Source organism: Ostrea edulis, chromosome 4, assembly GCF_947568905.1.
Source record: "Ostrea edulis chromosome 4, xbOstEdul1.1, whole genome shotgun sequence".
In the NCBI taxonomy this organism is placed as follows: domain Eukaryota; kingdom Metazoa; phylum Mollusca; class Bivalvia; order Ostreida; family Ostreidae; genus Ostrea; species Ostrea edulis.
The window spans coordinates 48,021,300-48,040,470 of record NC_079167.1 but is presented as its reverse complement, the minus strand read 5'-3'; the positions used below and the strand labels follow the sequence as shown (position 1 = coordinate 48,040,470).

The 19,171-nt window shown below is 36.5% G+C and overlaps 1 protein-coding gene across 1 annotated transcript in view; it reads left to right on the top strand.

Annotated features, from left to right (window-relative positions):
- LOC125670997 (E3 ubiquitin-protein ligase MIB1-like) overlaps nt 1-19,171 on the top strand; it is a 140,518-nt gene that overhangs the window by 98,599 nt on the left and 22,748 nt on the right. Inside the window, exons 13-15 of the mRNA XM_048906473.2 lie at nt 1,762-1,894; nt 10,023-10,109; nt 10,468-10,596. Of these exons, the coding sequence (XP_048762430.1) occupies nt 1,762-1,894; nt 10,023-10,109; nt 10,468-10,596 (349 nt within the window). The remainder of the gene's footprint in view (nt 1-1,761; nt 1,895-10,022; nt 10,110-10,467; nt 10,597-19,171) is intronic.

Sequence of the window (19,171 nt, the reverse complement as noted above, 5' to 3'; positions counted from 1 at the left end):
TATCATTCCTACAGTAACTTGATACAAAGCGTTGGATCACGTCTCATTGACAGGCACAGATCATCAGATCACACGAGACGTGAAGCGTCGAGTTTGATCTGATGATCTGCGCCTGTCAACGAGACGTGATCCAACGCTTCGGATCAAGTTACTGTAGTAATGATAAATTTATTATATACCCCCTTATGCATTTTAAATACACATTTATAAGATAATAAATGTAATCCAAATTATCAAAAACAGACATACCATGAAATTATGTTTTATGTACGTAGTTTTGTTTTGTGACGCGGTCAATATTTTCCACAAATAACGCTGCGTTGTTGCATTGTGACGTCATCAGTTTCAGAGGATACTGATTCATAAAACCACAGAGTGGTGATCCGGAAAAACGGATTACACGCTGTGAAATCCACAGCATCAAAGAACGATACATTGATGGGTATATAATAAATATATATATCTATTATAGTTATGCACACTGTATTTGAAAATCCAATCATTCTACAATTTTTTTTTAAATATAGAGTACAGGAATATGGAAATGTAATTATTAAATACTTACAATTGCATAATACCATTGAGGATTTTGTCAATTACAATTACATTTTGATTTTAACCAATGTAATTAGTTACTGTCAATTACTTTGAAGAATGTAATGAAATACATTTCAATTACTGAAGTGTATTTTAAAAATCTTGAAGTGAACTCTTACTCGGGTATTTTTTTTTTACTTGTTCTTCTGTGATCATGTATGGCAGATCATGCAATCAATGTAGAAATCGCTTCATTTTTTGTGTTTTTACAATACATGCAACGATAAACATCATTATTACGTCACAAGGGTATATACTTGAATTGTTTAAAATAAATTTAAATAATGTGATTTTACAAATAATTTCTAAAAATGCTGTTCAAAATTAAATGATAGATTTTAAAAAAGAAAATGTTTATTTTACAGAGCAGTTAAGAATTTGGTGTCCCATCTATTCTTGGCAGGGTACATGGCCTCGTATTCCCGGCTTGTCGTCCAATCAAATGCCTAGATTTTTCTCTGCAGTAAGACATACAGTGTAGTACTATAAGTCCCCCCTAAAAATTGCTTTCTTGCGGGCTCAATCCCACACATAGCATCGTATTATATTTTTTCCCAGTTCTAATACAGTTTTTCTACTTTGAACCATTAATTTTCATAAGTGACATCGAAGGGTGGAGCTACCTTAACTTCAACATGTAGAAATAAATAAAATTGTACTCATTTTCACTCTGTCACACAATTTTAGGCTTATTTTGGGCTTGCAGAAACCTAAATTTCTACAGTGGACTCCCAGTTAGGGGCTTTGCCACTTCACCCCCATGAGGGGGCCTTAAGGCGGCTCCCTCAACCTCCAGCCCATTTCAGATATTTTTGAAAGTTCACAGAATCATCACTGAATCGGCTCCAAACCATTTAATATCAAATGTTTACTTCATTCCTTATAATTTAACTTTCAACATGAAAATACGAATTAATGGGAGGCAGAATAAATATTGTTATAGCTATTTAATAAAAATCTGTATTGTGACATTGTGACTCATCTGTGGCCATCATATGGTGCAGAAAAGGAGCTGAACATTTTATACAATGAATCAAATTGTATGTTACAACTGTAATAATTATATGAAATACTTTTAAAAAACTTTCGATTGTTTGATAACATATTTGCATACACTTGAAACTATAAACTATGTAGTTGAGTATGTTTATCTTTTCAATTCAGTGCTATGCGGATTCTTCTATCTAAAATCCCTCGGCCATGGATTGTGGATGAGAAAAAGGATGATGGATACACTGCTCTCCATTTAGCAGCTCTAAACAACCATGTGGAGGTGGCAGAGCTTTTGGTCCACCAGGTACAATTATCCATTTGATGATATCTTTGACAGTAGTTATGCCTCCCCTCTACCAGGGGGAGAAGTATTGTTTTTGTACTTTCTTTTCATTTGTCTGTCACAAAACCTTCCTGTATATATGGCTTATTAGATAGACTTGAAACTTTGTACAATGTTTTATTGCCATTTGCAGATGTGCATATTGTCGGTGGGGCCAAAATGGTCATAGAGATTACTTGTGTATGTTAATAATTGAATATTTTTTTAACTTCTTTTCAATAACTGCCCTTCCAATTCTTTTCAAATTTGGTATGATTGAAGCATCTTTGGGACAAAAGGCCAAAAGTTGACCAATTTTCAAAAATATTCTTCTCTTCACTTGCACAATTGTAAGAAAAACTAAATAAAAAGTCATGTGGAGCAGGAAGGCCTCTACAAAAATTGTAAATTTCATTATCCCCGTGGTAGAGGTTCTGACTTGAGGGCAGGGCCAAACTTGGCATATAGTGTTTATGTGTAAAACATTGGTACTAAATTGAAACTAAATGGAGAAAAAATTGTAAATTTCATGATCCCAGGGATAGGGGTTTTGGTTCCAGAGTGGGACCAAAATTATCATAGTGATTATGAAAGACTTCGTCTTTACTTTTGCTGATACTTTACATCTGTATAAAAACTAAATGCATGTTTAGGAGAAGCAAAAGGGGATGTACCAAAATTGTGAATTTCTTAATCCCAGAGTTCTGACACTTAGCCAGGTCCAAATCAGTCACCGGTCACAGTAGCTCAGTGGTAGATTCTTCACTTTTAGACTGGAAGGTTGTGAGTTTGAGCCCCGCTCATTTCATGGTCGCATCAAATCTAATATGTAAACATAGGTAGTGATTGCTCCTTCGCCAAACGCTCAGCATTTAGAAGTGAGAAGCAAGGGTCTCTTGGATATAACCTTAAAAATGGAGGTCCTGTGTCATGACAACGTTAGCATATTAAAGAACCCTCCCTGTTGCATCCATAAGCATTAAGCATAGGTCTAAATTTGTGGTACATCACCGACAACTGGTGATGTGTCAATATTGGTGAAAAATTCTTGACAGGATGTAAAACAAATAACCAAAACAGTCATATAGTATTAATGTAACACAGTATTAATGTGAACTCTCCCTTGACGAGGAAGAAAAGAGGGCTGCATGGAAACAACACTATTAGTGACTTCTTAATGTGGAATTCCCCTGGAACCCCAATGATCTCTCTGTTGAGGGTCCTAGTGTACCACTGAGATGATCGAAAAAGGCGTCAGTAAGATGCGCATTGGCAAAGATTTTGGACCATCAGGAATAATAAGAGAGATGCTGAAGCCCACAGGCAAGGCTGGAGTAGATCTCATACGAGACCTTGTGGGAGCTATTGTTCGCGAAGGCCGTATACTAGGGCCAGAATTAAAAAGGAGTTTGTTTGCCATCGCGCGACCGACCCATTTTTAACCCCCCGACTAAAAAGTTTTTAATGACATAATTTCGGCCATGTTTTTTTTTTCCACTCGATTTTCCGACTTCTGTTTTTCTTTCAAGTTCCTATCCGTGTTTGGTTCATCTTCACAAGTCAACGGTTATTGATTCCTTACCTAGCACCATGCTCGCATCAGTCACCATTCAAAACAGGGGTTTGGGACAGGGGATGACGCAATAAGCTAAAATTAAATCATCCAATGAGATTCCTCGTTTAAGATGCAAGTTTGGAAAGAGCAAAAACAGAAAGTTAACAATGGTCTTCGTGGGGTACTTTTCTTAACAACATCAAGAACATTGTGTGTTGTTTTTATTTTGTAACGAGGTAACTAATCAGTAGCCCTTGACTTGTGAAGATGCGTTTTGTTTTGTTTTTAGTTTTGTTCTTTGCGGCGTTTTGTAAATCGCCGCAATTTTAAGCGCTCAAATGATCGATTCGGCACATGGCATACTGGTAGAATTTTATCTATCCGACGAGACATCATTCGATAATTATGGATACAAACAACAACTGTGTCCGATGAAAATGTAAATGAGTACCCCGAATATTCGGAAATGCCCGCAATTTACCGAAATGCCATTAGGAATTAGTTTTCGAAATACCACCTAAAAGTATCAAAATTCCCCTCTAATTATATACATTAATGTATATTAAGTTTATATATGCTAATCTTTTATGATAAAACGTTTTTAAATTTGTGATTGTAAATTTAGGGAATTCAATAAGTGTGCTCATTTCTCGCATTCACGATGTTTCAAAGAAAGATAACTCTAGCAAAATTTATACATAACTTATTTTTATTTTTCCAATCAAGGGCCCTCAAGGGGCAGCATGAGATTTTTTCCCCTATACAATATTTGTTTGAAGTGCAAAATATATATGAATGTTGATTTAATTCAACTTAAGCAATGTATATATATAATGATTAGGAAATAATGCTTGAACACATTCTTCTAAATGAAAGAAAAATAACATGAGTTACCTTCCTTTGATTAACACAAATTCTAATAAAACAAGACTTTTCTTATTAAAAAATTTATGTTATTTTTTCTTCAGAGACGGTATTTTACACATTGAATCAATCCATAATCTTTCAATTTAACTTTAAAAAATGATTCAAAGGGGAATTTCGTTAGTTCTAATGGGCATTTCGGTAATTCGAGGTACAGCGGAGCACGGATTTAATGTATCAGAAATCGTTTGACCAACATCATTGAACATGAAATTGTGTTGAGTTTATACGAATAATGTTTTAGAACAACAACAATGCTACCAAGTTTCAGTTGCATAATACATGCATGTTACATTGGCCATTGAGAGTAAAATCATGGCAACCAAGACTCTAGACAAACTTGAAAAAACAATGGACATATTCAAGACCTGGAAAACAAACACCCACAAAACAAGTAACATATCAGAATAACAAAATGATATATGAGCCATACACAAACTACTCCTGTCCATGAAGTTAAAACTGCAATTTTTAGAGAGGTTTCTGACAGTTCTGCAAGTAATTCACTGTTATAGGGTTAATTCATCAAAAGAACACAAAATAGAAAAACAGAGTTTTGATATTCAATATATTTTCAGCAAAAAAAAAAAAAAAAAAAAAAAATCCCTACCGACCGACCAAATATTTTTTATGACCCTCGGGCTATGGCAAACCAACATTTTTTAAAATGTGGTCTAGCAGACTGGGAAGAAATCTACATCATCAGCATATACAAAGGAAAAGGGGATACTCTAGAATTACCGAGGTCTAAAGCTGCTTGATCAGACTATGAAAATACTCAAGAGAGAGAGTGATGGTGCAACTGATTAGGCAACATGTGCGCATCAACGAGATGCAGTTCGGCTTCATGCCAGGCCGAGGTACAACCGACACCATCTTCATCATCCGTCAGCTCCAAGAAAAGCACTTAGCCGCAAACAAAACCCTTTATATGGCTTTTGTAGACCTTGAGAAGGCCTTTGATTGAGTGGCAAGGAATGTGATCTGGTGGGCCATGCAAAAGCTGAGTGTTGAGGAATGTTTAGTACAGACAGTACAAACAATGTACTCGGATGCTAGGAGCCGTGTGTGTGTTGGAGACAGATACAGTGACGCTTTCAAAGTGGGAGTAAGTGTACATCAGGGTTCTGTACTGAGCCTGCTGCTCTTCATCATCGTCCTGAAAGCCTTGTCACTCTAGCTGCGCACTGGCTGCCCTTGGGAGCTCTTGTATGCTGACGACCTTGCCATTGCCATTGTCGACACCTCACTAGAGGCACTAGTTGACAGAATCACCACCTGGAAGGGCATGGAAGCAAAGGGTCTAAGAATGAACATGGGAAAGACCAAAGTAGATTGCTGGTCCAAACCTGAATTCCCTGAGAAGATCAGGAAAAACCCTTGTTCGGTATACCTAAGTGGAACAGGAAGAAACTGTATCTTCTGCACCAATTGCTCTTGCTGGGTCCACAAGAACTGTAGTGGAATTAAAGGTCCACTCAGAACAGACGCGCAATACTCTCTATGGGCAAAGCAAGACCAATAGATGGTAGGCCAATAAACGAGGTAGAGGTTGAAGGTGACACACTTGATGTGGTTGCTGACTTCTGTTACCTCGGAAATACCATGTCTTCTGATGGGAGGTGTGAGCTTGCAGCCATAACACGTTGCAAGTCCGCCTGGAAAAAGTTCAGAGAATTCCTTCCTATCCTCACAAACAAGCAACTTCTTGCTGCAATCAGAGGTCAAGTTTACTCCAACTGTGTGAGGAGTGTCATGCTCTTTGGTTCTAAAACATGGTCAACATCAGCGAGTACTGTCCAGTGCCTTCAACGTAACGACAGAGCCATAATAAGATGGACCTGCCTGGTCAAGCCTGAAGATGACATCCTCTTTGAGATTCTTCTATCTAGGCTCAAAATAAGAGACATTGCTGAAGTTCTCCAATTAGGCAGGCTGAGATGGCTTGGACATGTTGAGTGCAGCACAAGCTGGATCTCGCAGGTCAGATGCATGAACATTGCAGCACAGTGGGGTCAAGGCAGACCAAAGCTTTCTTGGGACGAACTCGTGAAGCTTGATCGTGTAGCCCTGAACAAGGACTCTACCAACCCACTGGATCACTAGGTGTGGAGAGGAAAACTTCGCTCTCGACAGACAGACAGGCCACACCCTCGACAGAAGGATTAATCCATGGCCTGTATAATCAAAACTGGTTGATGATGATGATATTATGTAAAGTCTTCCATTAATATGTGTACTTTTGGGCGCATATGTGTATTAAGAACACATCTTGTTTTATACTGCTTATTTTGCTTAGATATGCAGAATAGGAAAATTGTTATAGATTTCATAGGCCTTGAGACTTTTAACTCAGGTGACCAATAAAGCTTGTGGGCCTCTTGTTTGTTTTTCATACAAAGTCAGCATTTTTGAGATATAGATGAAGGTCAAAGTCATCTCTCCTTAACAAAATACTACTTTACAGTCTTTTAGATTTTCTTATATAACCTCTAAACTAAGACTTAAATTTTTAAAGACTTTAGAAAGTGTAAAGCCCTGTATTAGGATTAGTGGTTTTTATATGCCCATAATCAGACTGGACATATTATGTTGTGGTGGTGTCCATCCGTCTGTGTGTCCATCAGAGGTAATGTTTTCTGGCCTTTTTTCCGTAACGGATGCATGTACAGCATTGAAATTTTGTCACATTTCCTCACTCAAGAAGTGTAAAAGTGAGTTGGCATTTCAGCTGGATTGGTGTACCTTGACCTACTTTAGGGCTAAAAGTAGGTCAAACAGTTTTCCGGACTTTTTTCGTTACAGATACCAATATTGATTGGAAATTTAGTCACTAGCTTCTTCTCGGAGGAAAACAAGTTCAGTTTGCATTTCAGCTGGATTGGTGCTCCATTTTTTCCATTATGGATACAGGTATTGCCCTGAAATTTATGCAGCTCAGTTAAGGTTTCCCCAAGAACAACACACTGCTATATACTGCTGTATATAAATGTACCTCTGTGCACTTTGCACCAAATGACGTCCAATGAATAATTATGTCGTGATGTACAGGTTCTTATATATTGTTGAATCTATGGGGAAATGTCATAATATTTTGTTGTTACATGTATTCACTACCATTATCAAGTGATAAGCTGCATACGTGAAAAAATTTCTTGTCAAATGGTCATATATTGTTTCTTTTTCATATCTAAGGATTTCCATTTTTTACATATGATTTGCGCAAAGGTAATATTCATATCATATTGTGACTTTGAAATCGCCCCTATATTTTCTCTTGATCCTGATCATCACTGCGTTGTACAAAAATCTAATTTTAAATTACATAATTATTGCGACCAGCTGCAGTAAGTGTAAAAGTGCAACGACATACGGTGTATGGTAGTGTTTGAAGTTTATATACAGGTGACTCGAGATGGCTCGAACTTCGATCTCTCAAACTTCTCGGTCTTTCAGAAGTGAAATTATGGTCCTGATTTTTCTCTATATATAATGAAGCAAATTTACTATTGATCTCTCGAAGTTCTCGATCTCTTGAAGTGAAGTTGGGTCCCGTACAGCACATTTCATCGTTTTTCACTCTCGCAGTGGTGGTACCTAGTATACCCACTGTTACCCAAGCATGTAATGATTTCCGCTTTGACCTAACTGGATTTTGTTGAATGCTGGAGGATAGTGTGGCTGTGGTAATTAGGTGTTTACAGAGGTGAAACATCACTGGTGCTTCTTTGTGGAGGTGGACACTTGAGTATATAATTGACTAATTGGTCATTTTACACCTTACACTGCATGGGGTCTTGTGATGATTAAAATTATTTATAATCTGACTATGAATGAAATCTATGTCATTTGTTTTGACTTGACAACGAGAGAGTAAGAGTTAAACATTAATTTAGAGTTCTACAGACTGTTAAATTTCTCGAGTTTGTTCTTTGTGTAAAGTTACTCTAAAACATCGTTTTACTCATTCGTTAGAATTTTTGCTTTGTGTAAAGTGACATAACATTAGCGATAGTAAAGCTTTATCGAAACTTGGTTTTGTATGCCTATCTTAGCATGATTAAAGAATAAATAAACACATAAACTTTGAAATCTTTATTAAGGCAAAATAAATTTCTTTATTATACCCCCCGAATGAAGTTCAGGGGGTATATAGGAATCACTCCGTCTGTCAGTCTGTCCATCCGTTCGTCCGTCCGTCTGTGCAGATTCGTGTCCGGGCCATAACTTCTTTGTTCTTTGACTTAGGCATACCATATTTGGCACACAGGTGGATCACCATGAGACAATGTGTCGAGTACCTTCATGACCTCTATATGACCTTGACCCTTGACCTCAAGGTCAAAATTAAAGGTTTTTTACAATGGATTCGTGTCTGGGCCATAACTTCTTTGTTCTTAGACATAGGCATACCATATATGACACATGAGTGTATCACCATGAGGCGATGTGTCATGTACCTTCATGACCTCCATATGACCTTGACCTCAAGGTCAAAATTAAAGGTTTTTACAATGGATTTGTGTCAGGGCCATGACTTCTTTGTTCTTTGACATAGGCATACCATATTTGACACATGAGTGCATCACCATGAGACGATGTGTTGGGTACCTTCATGACCTCTATATAACCTTGAACTTTGACCTCAAGGTCAAAATTGAATATAGGGTTTTGACATAGTCATAGCATAAGACATGGATGTATCACCATGATACTATGTGTCATGTACATTCATGACCTCTTTATGACCTTGACTTTTGATATCAAGGTCAAAATTATAGGTTTATGCCATGGATGTGTGTTCGGACTATATCTTCCATTTTCTTCTTCAAAGGCATACCATATTTTTACACTCAGGAAAGAAGTAATTTATACCTATTAATAACACCCTTTGGGAGATTGGGGTAAGCGGGGGTATTCTTGGTGAGCATTGCTCACTGTACCTTTTGTTTTGAAATCAAATTAACTACCTGACAAATATGAAAGAAAACATGTCAAAACGATACGATCTTGTTGGTAAAAATTTCCAGTTACTTTAAAATCTGAACCATATTGGCGGACCTTCAATTTCCGAATTTCGATCTCTCGAACTCTCGATTTCTCAAAGTTTTATCAAGGTCCCTTGAACTTCAAGTTATCTAGAGTCACCTGTTTTTATATTCCTATTACATTGATATATGGAGAATATTAAATGCTGAAATCCATATCATATGTCATATCAGCCCGAGTGGCCCCATATCAGCCTGAGGGCCGAAGTCCCAATTTTGGCAAGTAATATTCTATTTATCATATGCTGACCTTTTTCAAGCTTAGATATTTCATACTGATGGGATAGTATCTTTGATGTGTTTTTTAGCTCACCTGAGCCAAAGGCTCAAGTGAGGCAAAGCAGGTACAGTTTCTACAGTCATCTAGCTTCCATGTGGACTTAGAATTGTAAAAAAATAAATCAAATTTTACTGTTGGCCTTAAATCCTTTTCAGAAAAATTAGAGGAGCCATTTGGTATTAAATGAAATTAAATCATGCAATGAATCTATGAAATACTATCAAGATTTCATGAAATGTTGATTGCAAAGTTTAGGAAATTGAATTTAGTGAAAAAGCCTTTCTCGTTGACATTTTATTTTAGGGGAAGGCCAATATGGACTTGCAGAATGTGAATCTTCAAACAGCTTTACATCTGGCAGTGGAGAGACAACACACACAAATTGTTAGGGTATGTCATACATTACAAAATGTCCAGGGCATTTGTTACACACCACAAAGTACCCAGGGCATATAGTGTTGCCCCTTTCGATACAATGCTTTGAATACTACTAGAAATAAATTCTTAAGAGTGAAAGGGCAATACAGACAAAGCTGTGTCAGGCAGTTGGTCTTAAAGAAGTACCATGATACTATGCTGTGCCAAGGTCTGTTTTGTTCTTGTAATGAATAGGTAATTCATTTCCCCAATTGTTCAGTATTGTGTGGTAACTAGTAGATTTGTATGTGAATTGATTCCTATATGCCTTGGTAAAATGGGATTTATGTTCCCTCATATGACCAAATAAGATTTCTGATATATTTATCAGCTATTGGTGAGGGAAGGCTGTAATCTGAACATCCCCGACAAGGATGGAGACACCCCCCTTCATGAGGCCCTTAGACACCACACCCTGTCTCAGCTCAGACAGCTGCAGGACATGCAGGATGTTGGCAAGGTAACTCTGTCATATACATGTATATAGTGGTATTTACAGGGTTTGCACATTATTAAGCATAATCATTAAAAATTGTTAGAGTTTGTAATGATCTTCTTATTTTCATGAAAATGTCCATCTGTTTTCTAGTGAAAAAATCATTAAAGAGGTTTGGACCTGGGTTAGGCCAAAGTTTTTTTATTTCTTGGTTTACGGATACGCCCTAATTTCTGGGGAATTGGGAAAAAAAATGTAAATTTGTACTCTTTTTAGCTCACCTGAGCTAAAAGCTCAAGTGGTATAATCAAAGTTTTTATCACAACTAGTCTTCCAATAGGAGTTAACTTTCTTAACTTCCATTGATTTATGAGGTGCTTAATTTCATATAATTTTGTGTTATAGTTGGCTGTAAAAATGCATGAGCTTGTGAGCCAACGAGTGCCAATATTCACCAATATAAGTTTAATAACCCTTTTATTATATAGCTAAAGTATTTAGTTGTTAAATTATATCCCTTTTCACTCAAAATACTTCAAAAGAGACAAGAATTCATCAATAGTTGTTAAATTATATCCCTTTTCACTCAAAATACTTCAAAAGAGACAAGAATTCATCAATATTGGTATCTAAGGTGAAGGTGTGCCGTATCAGCATGCATTTCTTAACTGTTCAATATCAAACCCGTCAATGATGCATAAAGCAAACTGATTTTGTGAATGGGGACATCATAATTTATGTACAGTAAAACATTTTGTATATATAAGTAAATAAAATAAATATCAAATACCGGCTCTGTCAGAATCAGAGGACCGTCGTCTGCCATTTTGGCTTGTTTACGTCGTTACGGTCAGGTCAATATTGAACGCTCATACTCGGAATGTTTCGGGCACACACAATTTATGCAATGTTAGCGTTCAATAAATTCTCAGGATATTGAACGCTAATATTCTCTAGATTTTACGCAGATATTATAATAGACTATTTATTAGCTATATAATAAGAAGATTTATTCACCCAAGAAAAATCATATTCCCAGAGGGCAACGCCCTCGGGGAATATGATTTTTCTTGGGTGAATAAATCTTCACATCTCTCGAACATTCATGCAATAAATTGTTTATTATACCGAAACAAAGCAAGACAATAAATGTACATTTGAATTGGAGTCTGTTCATCTATATATTGCATGTAGTTGAGATTGCCCTAACGGTAACACTGCGCCGTTAACGTATTGCGGTATAAGGTACAAACAACGAAATACAGTGATATAATAACTAGTTTTTTGTAGTTCCATTCTCCTTGAATGCTGATTTACTTGCTTGTCTTTATATCAACCAAACCAGGCAATTTAACTGTGTATCAGAGACCCGCATATTTTGTGCCTTATAAACTATGAAAGTACAATGACTTCGACTCATTGTGATGTCACAATAAACTACGTCTACCTTGCTGTAAAATATATGGTAAATGAAAGAGGTTGCCCAGGAGGTAAACATGATGGGGAGATATGATGTTTGAGAGGGAGATATGAACTTTTGTCATCCCTGGCATGTGACTGTCTAGACCAATCAGATTATGCGTTGCATAGAATTTTCATACTGAGGTATAATAGAATTTTTTTGTTTGTTTTGGAAGTAATTTTGAATAATGATAACCTTTCTATTGATAGCTGGGCAACATTTAACCAATGCAAAATTGCTATTTATCTTTATAGCAATTTTCTTAAAATTTTGGTAAATTTGAATAATATTTAGAGTGAAATGAATGGGTGATACTTGAGTTAGATAGTTTAAAGATAAAAACATTTTGAAAAAATGTGACTTTTTCTGTTAGAACACTTCACTTTGCCATAGAAATAATGCATTAAATTGATAAGGGAGAGTGTTAGAAAGGTTTTCCTTTTTTATGTGGGATATGACTTATAAACAACTGAGATTTAACTGTATTAAGGATGTATGCTACACCAGAGAAATTTGATATGGATTAAAAGTGGAGGATATGTAAAACAATAATTTTGAAATTGAAAACTTTCAAATTTGCTTTATCTAGTCAAAAAATGCAGATTTACTAGAGAGCAATCTGCAAAAAATTAAAAAACCCTGCTGGACTCAAACCCACGTACGATCTACAGTTCAGCAGTCGACGTGTTAACCTACTGAGCTACTCAGCTAGGCAATGAATTTTTTAATGAATAGGCTAATATTGCTGATATTCATATTTTCATCATGTTTTAAAAGGAAGTCAGCCATTATGACAATGTAGAGTACCCCATTAAAGCTTTTAGAGTTAATAGTACTTCAAAGGTTCTCTTTATGTATATTGTATACATTTGTGATATGACTTGAACACAACTCAGATTTACCTGTATAAAGGCTAGCACCACACCAGACTTAAGTTCACTAAAGGTTTACAAGTAAACCCTGATACTAACACAACAAAGTGTATTCCCTATTGTGAAAACATTGCACTTCTCTTCTAATTCATGGATAAGGTGAATGAAAAAGTGTGCAACAATTTTCCCTCTCCATTAAAAAGCTATAAAGTTTTTTACATGAAGAAGATATTTCCCCTTCAATCGCACCTTCCTATGGTCATCCTTAATATGCATAATTTTCTTTGAAGAAAAAAGGGTTCAGTATTTTGATTTTTTTCCACATAATGAAAAAATTCAACCTATTTTCCTTTGTGAATGGGGGAAAATATCAGGCCATGAGAAGGTACCGATAATCCCTGTTTTTTTGTTGTTGTTTTTTTTAGCTCACTTGAGCTAACTAATGTGAGCTCAATAATGTGAGCGTTTTCACATGATCAAAACTTTCCGTTGTTAGCTCACCTGAGCTAAAAGCTCAAGTTAGCTTTTCTGATCGCCTTGTCCGTCGGTAAACATTTTACATTTGACTTCTCCAGAACCACTGGGCCAGAAAAGTTCAAATTTACATGGAAGCTTCCTGACATTGTTCATGCAGATTCAAGTTTGTTAAATTCATGGCCCTTGGGGGTAGAGTGGAGCCACAATAGGGAATCAAAATTTTACACGAAAATATATAGGAAAAAAGTCTTTATAAATCTTCTTCTCAAGAATCACTAGTCCAGACAAGTCCAAATTTGCATGGCAGCTTTCTGATATAGTGCAGAAAAATCATGGACCACGGGGGTAGGTTGGGATCTTGATAAGAGATCAAAATTTTACATGCAAATATATAGGGAAAATTTTTAAATATGGGCCAAGGTGACTCATGGGTCCCTTATTTTCATATTGCATTTCAAATGTCACATCAGGTGGAACATTCATGTCCTATGGACATATTTCTAGTTTTTTATTTTTAATTGAAGGGCAATGATAAAAACAAAGGGTTTTGGAGAGTATTACATTTTGTAGCAGGATTTTTGCTCAAAATACTGTAAATCTGCATGACTTTACCGTTTCTATTTCATATAAAATGTTGTTAATGTTTATACCCCTAGACATGTATTTCAATTTCGTAATTTCTAAATTTGAATGGACATAAAAAAAATTAACTGGATAGAATTATGTAACAAATATTTAATGTTTTTGAGCCAATAAAATAACTATTGAACTAGTGCATGCATATATTTAAGAAATAGATATCATTTTAGCTCACATGAGCGGAAAGCTTGAGAGAGCTTTTCTGGTCACTTTTTATCCACTGTCCATCTCGCCGTCTCTCCATCCATAAACTTTTAACATTTTTTACTTCTTCTTAAGATCTTCTCTCCAAATGGGAGATAATCAAGAGAAAGCAAAAGTAGGGTAGGGTCATTTAAAAATCTTTTTCTCAAGGACCACTGGGCCAGAAAAGTTGAAACTTAGAAGAAAACTTACTGACTTGGTGTAGATTCAAGTTTGTTCAAATCATGGCCCCCAGGGGTAGGGTGGGCCACAATAGGGGATCAAAGTTTTACATGCAAATATGTATTGAAAATCTTTAAATAAGTTTTTTTAAGAATAAGAGGGCCATTATAAGTCATTAAATGCAAGCATTCCCGGTAATGCAGATTGCAAGTTTATTCAAATTGTGGTCCCCGGGGTTAGGGTGAGGCAACTATAGGGGATCAAAGTTTTAGATGGGAACATATAGGAATTTGGACACGAATAATCATATTAATATGTCTCCAGGTAGTGCAGATTCAAATTGTGGTCCCCAGGGGTAGGGTGAGGCCACAATAGGGGATCAAAGTTTTACATGAGAATGTGTATTTAGAAAAAATCTTGTAAAAATCTCAATAACTGCAGGGCCATGATTGGTCATATTAATATGCAAGAATTCCCAGGTAGTTGTTGTCGGTTCCTTTTTTATTTCCATGCAGTATCACAGGTAGTGTCCATACTAGTGGGCCCCCTTCCAGGTATCTGGCTGGCTGCACGCATGGCAGATCTCACCTCAGATCTCCATTCTTTCCGGTCTTGAGGGTCGGCAGTTGAGAGCTTCCATTCTCTATGATCTTTCTCCGTCAGCTCTCTCCAAGATAGCATTGGCCGACCAACTCTACGTCTCCCAGGAACTTGTATATTTAGAGCGCACTTGACTGCACTGCTGGATCTGACAACGTGGCCATACCAGCGGAGTCTCCTTTCCCTTAAGATGAGGTCGAGGTCGTCGATGCCAAGCCGCCCCAGCAATTCAGTTGAACTTACAGTGGCCATATCTTCAGGCTTGATGTTACAGATCTGTCTTATCATGGCCCTGTCATTGCGTAGTAGGCGATGAAGATTTGGCTTGGTCAGTGCCCAGGTCTCACTGGCATGGAACATAGCGCTCCGTACACAGGTGTTATACACTCGACCACGGGTCTTATACGACAGGTGGCGTGATGTCAGGACTGATAGCAGCTCCCTGAACTTTTTCCAGGCAGTCTTCACACACGTAGTGGCTGCAAGGTCACAGCCACCAGCTGCGGAAAGCATGTCTCCGAGGTAGCAGAAGGAGCCTACAAACTCCAACTTGTCCATACCAACTGGGATATCACTCTGAGGCCTGCCGTCAAGAGGGCAAGCAGTGTAGATTGAATTATTAGTTTGTACAAATGATGACCCCAGGGGTAAAATGGGTCCACAATAGGGGATCAAAATTTTGTATGGGAATATACAGGTAATTTTAGATCTTTCGAATTTCGATCTCTCCAAGTTCTTGATCTCGAAAAGTGAAATCATGGTCCCAATTTTTTTCTCTATATAACTAAGCAAATTTGTTCTTGATCTCAAAGTACTGGTGATCGGGCTGAATTTCTGACAAAAGGTACAGGCCAAACTGCTGTCAGTATCAATAAAACCCGTAAATTAGGAATTGTCACGCTGCCTAAAACTCACTTTTTTAAAATTGAAAGTTGTTTTTTTTTTTTAGACAAATAGATACATAAACTTTTAAAAAAATCATTTTATCTATCCAAGAAGTTTGGTGTTGTTTGAAACAAGTCAATTACTTAAAGATATGAAGGACAACATGTCAAAATAATGCTAGGATGTTATAAATATGCACTCCGGTTGCTATAAAATCTTAACCATAATGGTCGGACCTTTGATTTCCAGATTTGACTTGACCTTCAATCTATTGAACTTTCGATCACTCAAAGTTTTATATATTTCAGAAATTTGACAATATAATTGTTCGTGTCGTTGGTAGTGTCAATCGTATTTGGCTCTTCAATTCCGATTATCGATTCTATTTTAATATCTAATCTGAGATTCTTCTGACTGTTAATCCCGCTTTTATATCATGACATGTGCGGGGGAAAGTCAAGAGTGTACTCCACATTGAAAAGTGGGAATTCAATGACACCAGCTAGTGTGTATGCTGCACATATCCATAAAACTAAATAGAAATAACCCCCAAAATAATAAACATTTATCAACAACATGTAAATACCGATTATATTGGATCATTGATCGATACAGTTCTTCCGATTATGACGGATTATCGATTATGAAATTTTCCCGATTTTTCAACACTAGTCGTTGGTCATTTCAATGCTTTGTATGTATATATACAGTGCTCCCTCGATATACAGTATTGCCAACTTTTGTTCAAGATCAATTAGGGCAATAAAACGGGGGTGGCAATATAATGAATTCACCAATACTGACAATTCACTGGGTAGTCAAAAGAAATTCAGGTATGTAATTTATTTGGGCTACATTCTGTATAAACATTAAGATAATCTTGAGCTTTATTCAGCAATTATTCATAATTAACCCAACCACCTGAATACCTTGTCCTGCCCATCACACTTCACTGCACCACACAGGCTTTCAAGCGGGCCCTTATTTTCCTTATTTTTCTACAACAGCCCTTATTTTCCTTATTTGAGCTTTAGAATCCTAAAAAAGCCCTAATTTTTTGTTGAAATTCCTACATTTTCAAATTTTGAAAGTTTTAATAAATTTGACATAAAGTAAGTGTTGGAATTTATTAAATTTAGTCTTTAAGTATACTTTCAGAAAATGAATATGTTGATTAAATGTAAATCTCAGAACACATCTTGATGGTTATCAGCTATATTCAGCATTGATTGTGAGCCATGGGAGTCCACCTGAATTATATCATGGTTTGTGCTGAATGCGGAATATTGCTGTTGATGACCACTGGTATGATCTTCTGAGTGGGTAATTAGTTTTTAGGTCACCTGAGTAAACTCAGGTGACCTATTGCAATTGGTTTTCGTCCGTCGTCGTGCATTAACAATTGAACATTTTTAACTTCTTCTTAATAACTACCAATCCAATTCTTTTCAAATTTGGTATGAAGCATCATTGGGACAAGGGGGACATAAATTGTAAATTTCAGGACTCCAGCACCCCTGGGGCCCTAGGGGTGGGGCAAAAACTGCCCAAAATTGACCAATTTTCAAAAATCTTCTTCTCAAGAACCACACACATGTAAGAAAAACTAAATGCATATTGATGTAGAGCAGGAAGGCCTCTACCAAAATTGTAAATTTCATGATCCCCGGGGTAGGGGTTTTGACCCCAGGGCGGGGCAAATCTTGTTATATAGTGTTTATGTGGAAAACACTTAAATTAGATCTTCTTTAATGCTATTGATACTAAATTGAAAGTAAATAGATATTTAGAAAGAGGAGGTAGTCCTTTACCAAAATTGTAAATTTGATTATTCCAGGGGTAGGGGAAAGAACAGGTAGTCCAGGGGTAGGGGTTTTGGTATCAAGATGGGGCCAAAATGGTAAGTTATTAAGTGTGTGAACAATAGACATTTTTAACTTCTTCTTGATAACTATCATTCCAATTCTTTTCAAATTTGGTATGAAACATCTTTGGAACAAGGGGAACCTAAATTGTAAATTTCAGGATTCCTACACCCCTGGGGCCTTGGGGGTGGGGCAAAAACTGCCCAAAAATGACAAATTCTTAGATTTCTGTAACGCTCTGTACAGGCTAACTTGTTATATAGTGTTTATGTGTAAAGCACTTGAATAACATTTTCTTTAGTGCTTTTGATCCTAAATTGAAACTAAATGGATAGAGCAGGTAGTCTTTTACCAAAATTGTAAATTTGATTTTCCCTAGAGTAAGGGTTTGACCCCAGGGTGGGGCCAAACTTAGTATATAGTATTTATGTGCAAGTTTGCTGATACTGTATAAAATCTAAATGCATACTTAGGAATAGCAGAAAAGGATGTACAAAAAATGGTGAATTTCACAACCCAGGGTTATGACTTTAGGATGAGTCCAAATTAGTCATATCTTTTGATGTTTTAATGCTAATACACCTATTATTTAAAGCCTTTCATCAGTGTATGTACTTTTGAGGGCAGTGAAGAACACATCTTGTTTTATATTGTTGCTGAACATTAGAATTTAGCTTAGATATTTAGAACAGGAAATTTTTTCTAGATTTCATAGCCCATGGAAGTAGTGATACTTTTTCACTAGTATTCAGGTGACCGACAAGGCCTGTGGGCCTCTTGTTGTATTATTGCTCTTGCAAATGGTGAGTAAAACATTTTTTCTTTCCTATTTATTTGTAAATTTAACCCTTTTTTTTGGGTCTAAAAAGCCCTTAAAAATCCTAAAAAAGGCCCTCATTTTTTTCATAATTTTGCCCTAAAAATGGCCCTTATTTTTTGCAAAATGTCACTTGAAAGCCTGACCACACTCAAAGTACAGGTGTGATTACCGATGGGTGTTAGGTAATTGCAATTAATATCTAGGGTAAACCCTATAAAATTTGACCATTTCTCTGTGAAAATCAGTGGCAGATAGCATTATGCAGGGTTGGCATTATAATGGGGGTGTTAACACGGGGTGAAATCCGTACTTTAGGATTTTCAGGCAATAAGCGGGGGTGGCATTATAAAGAGGGCAATGTATCGAGGGAGTACTGTATATATAAAGATATACAAAAATTCTAGCACTAAACTACACTAATCTACAAACATATTTACACTGCAAATTACATGTTTATCGTTTTTGGGCAGAATGCCACATTGTGGATCAGCCCATTGGACGAATAGGACATGTTCTAATTTGCTCCCTAGAAAACATTGATTAGCAAACGTAAATACTTAGCAGTTTTAGTACTAGACTGCTAGTGATTTTGTAAATCTTTAGCCATCTTATG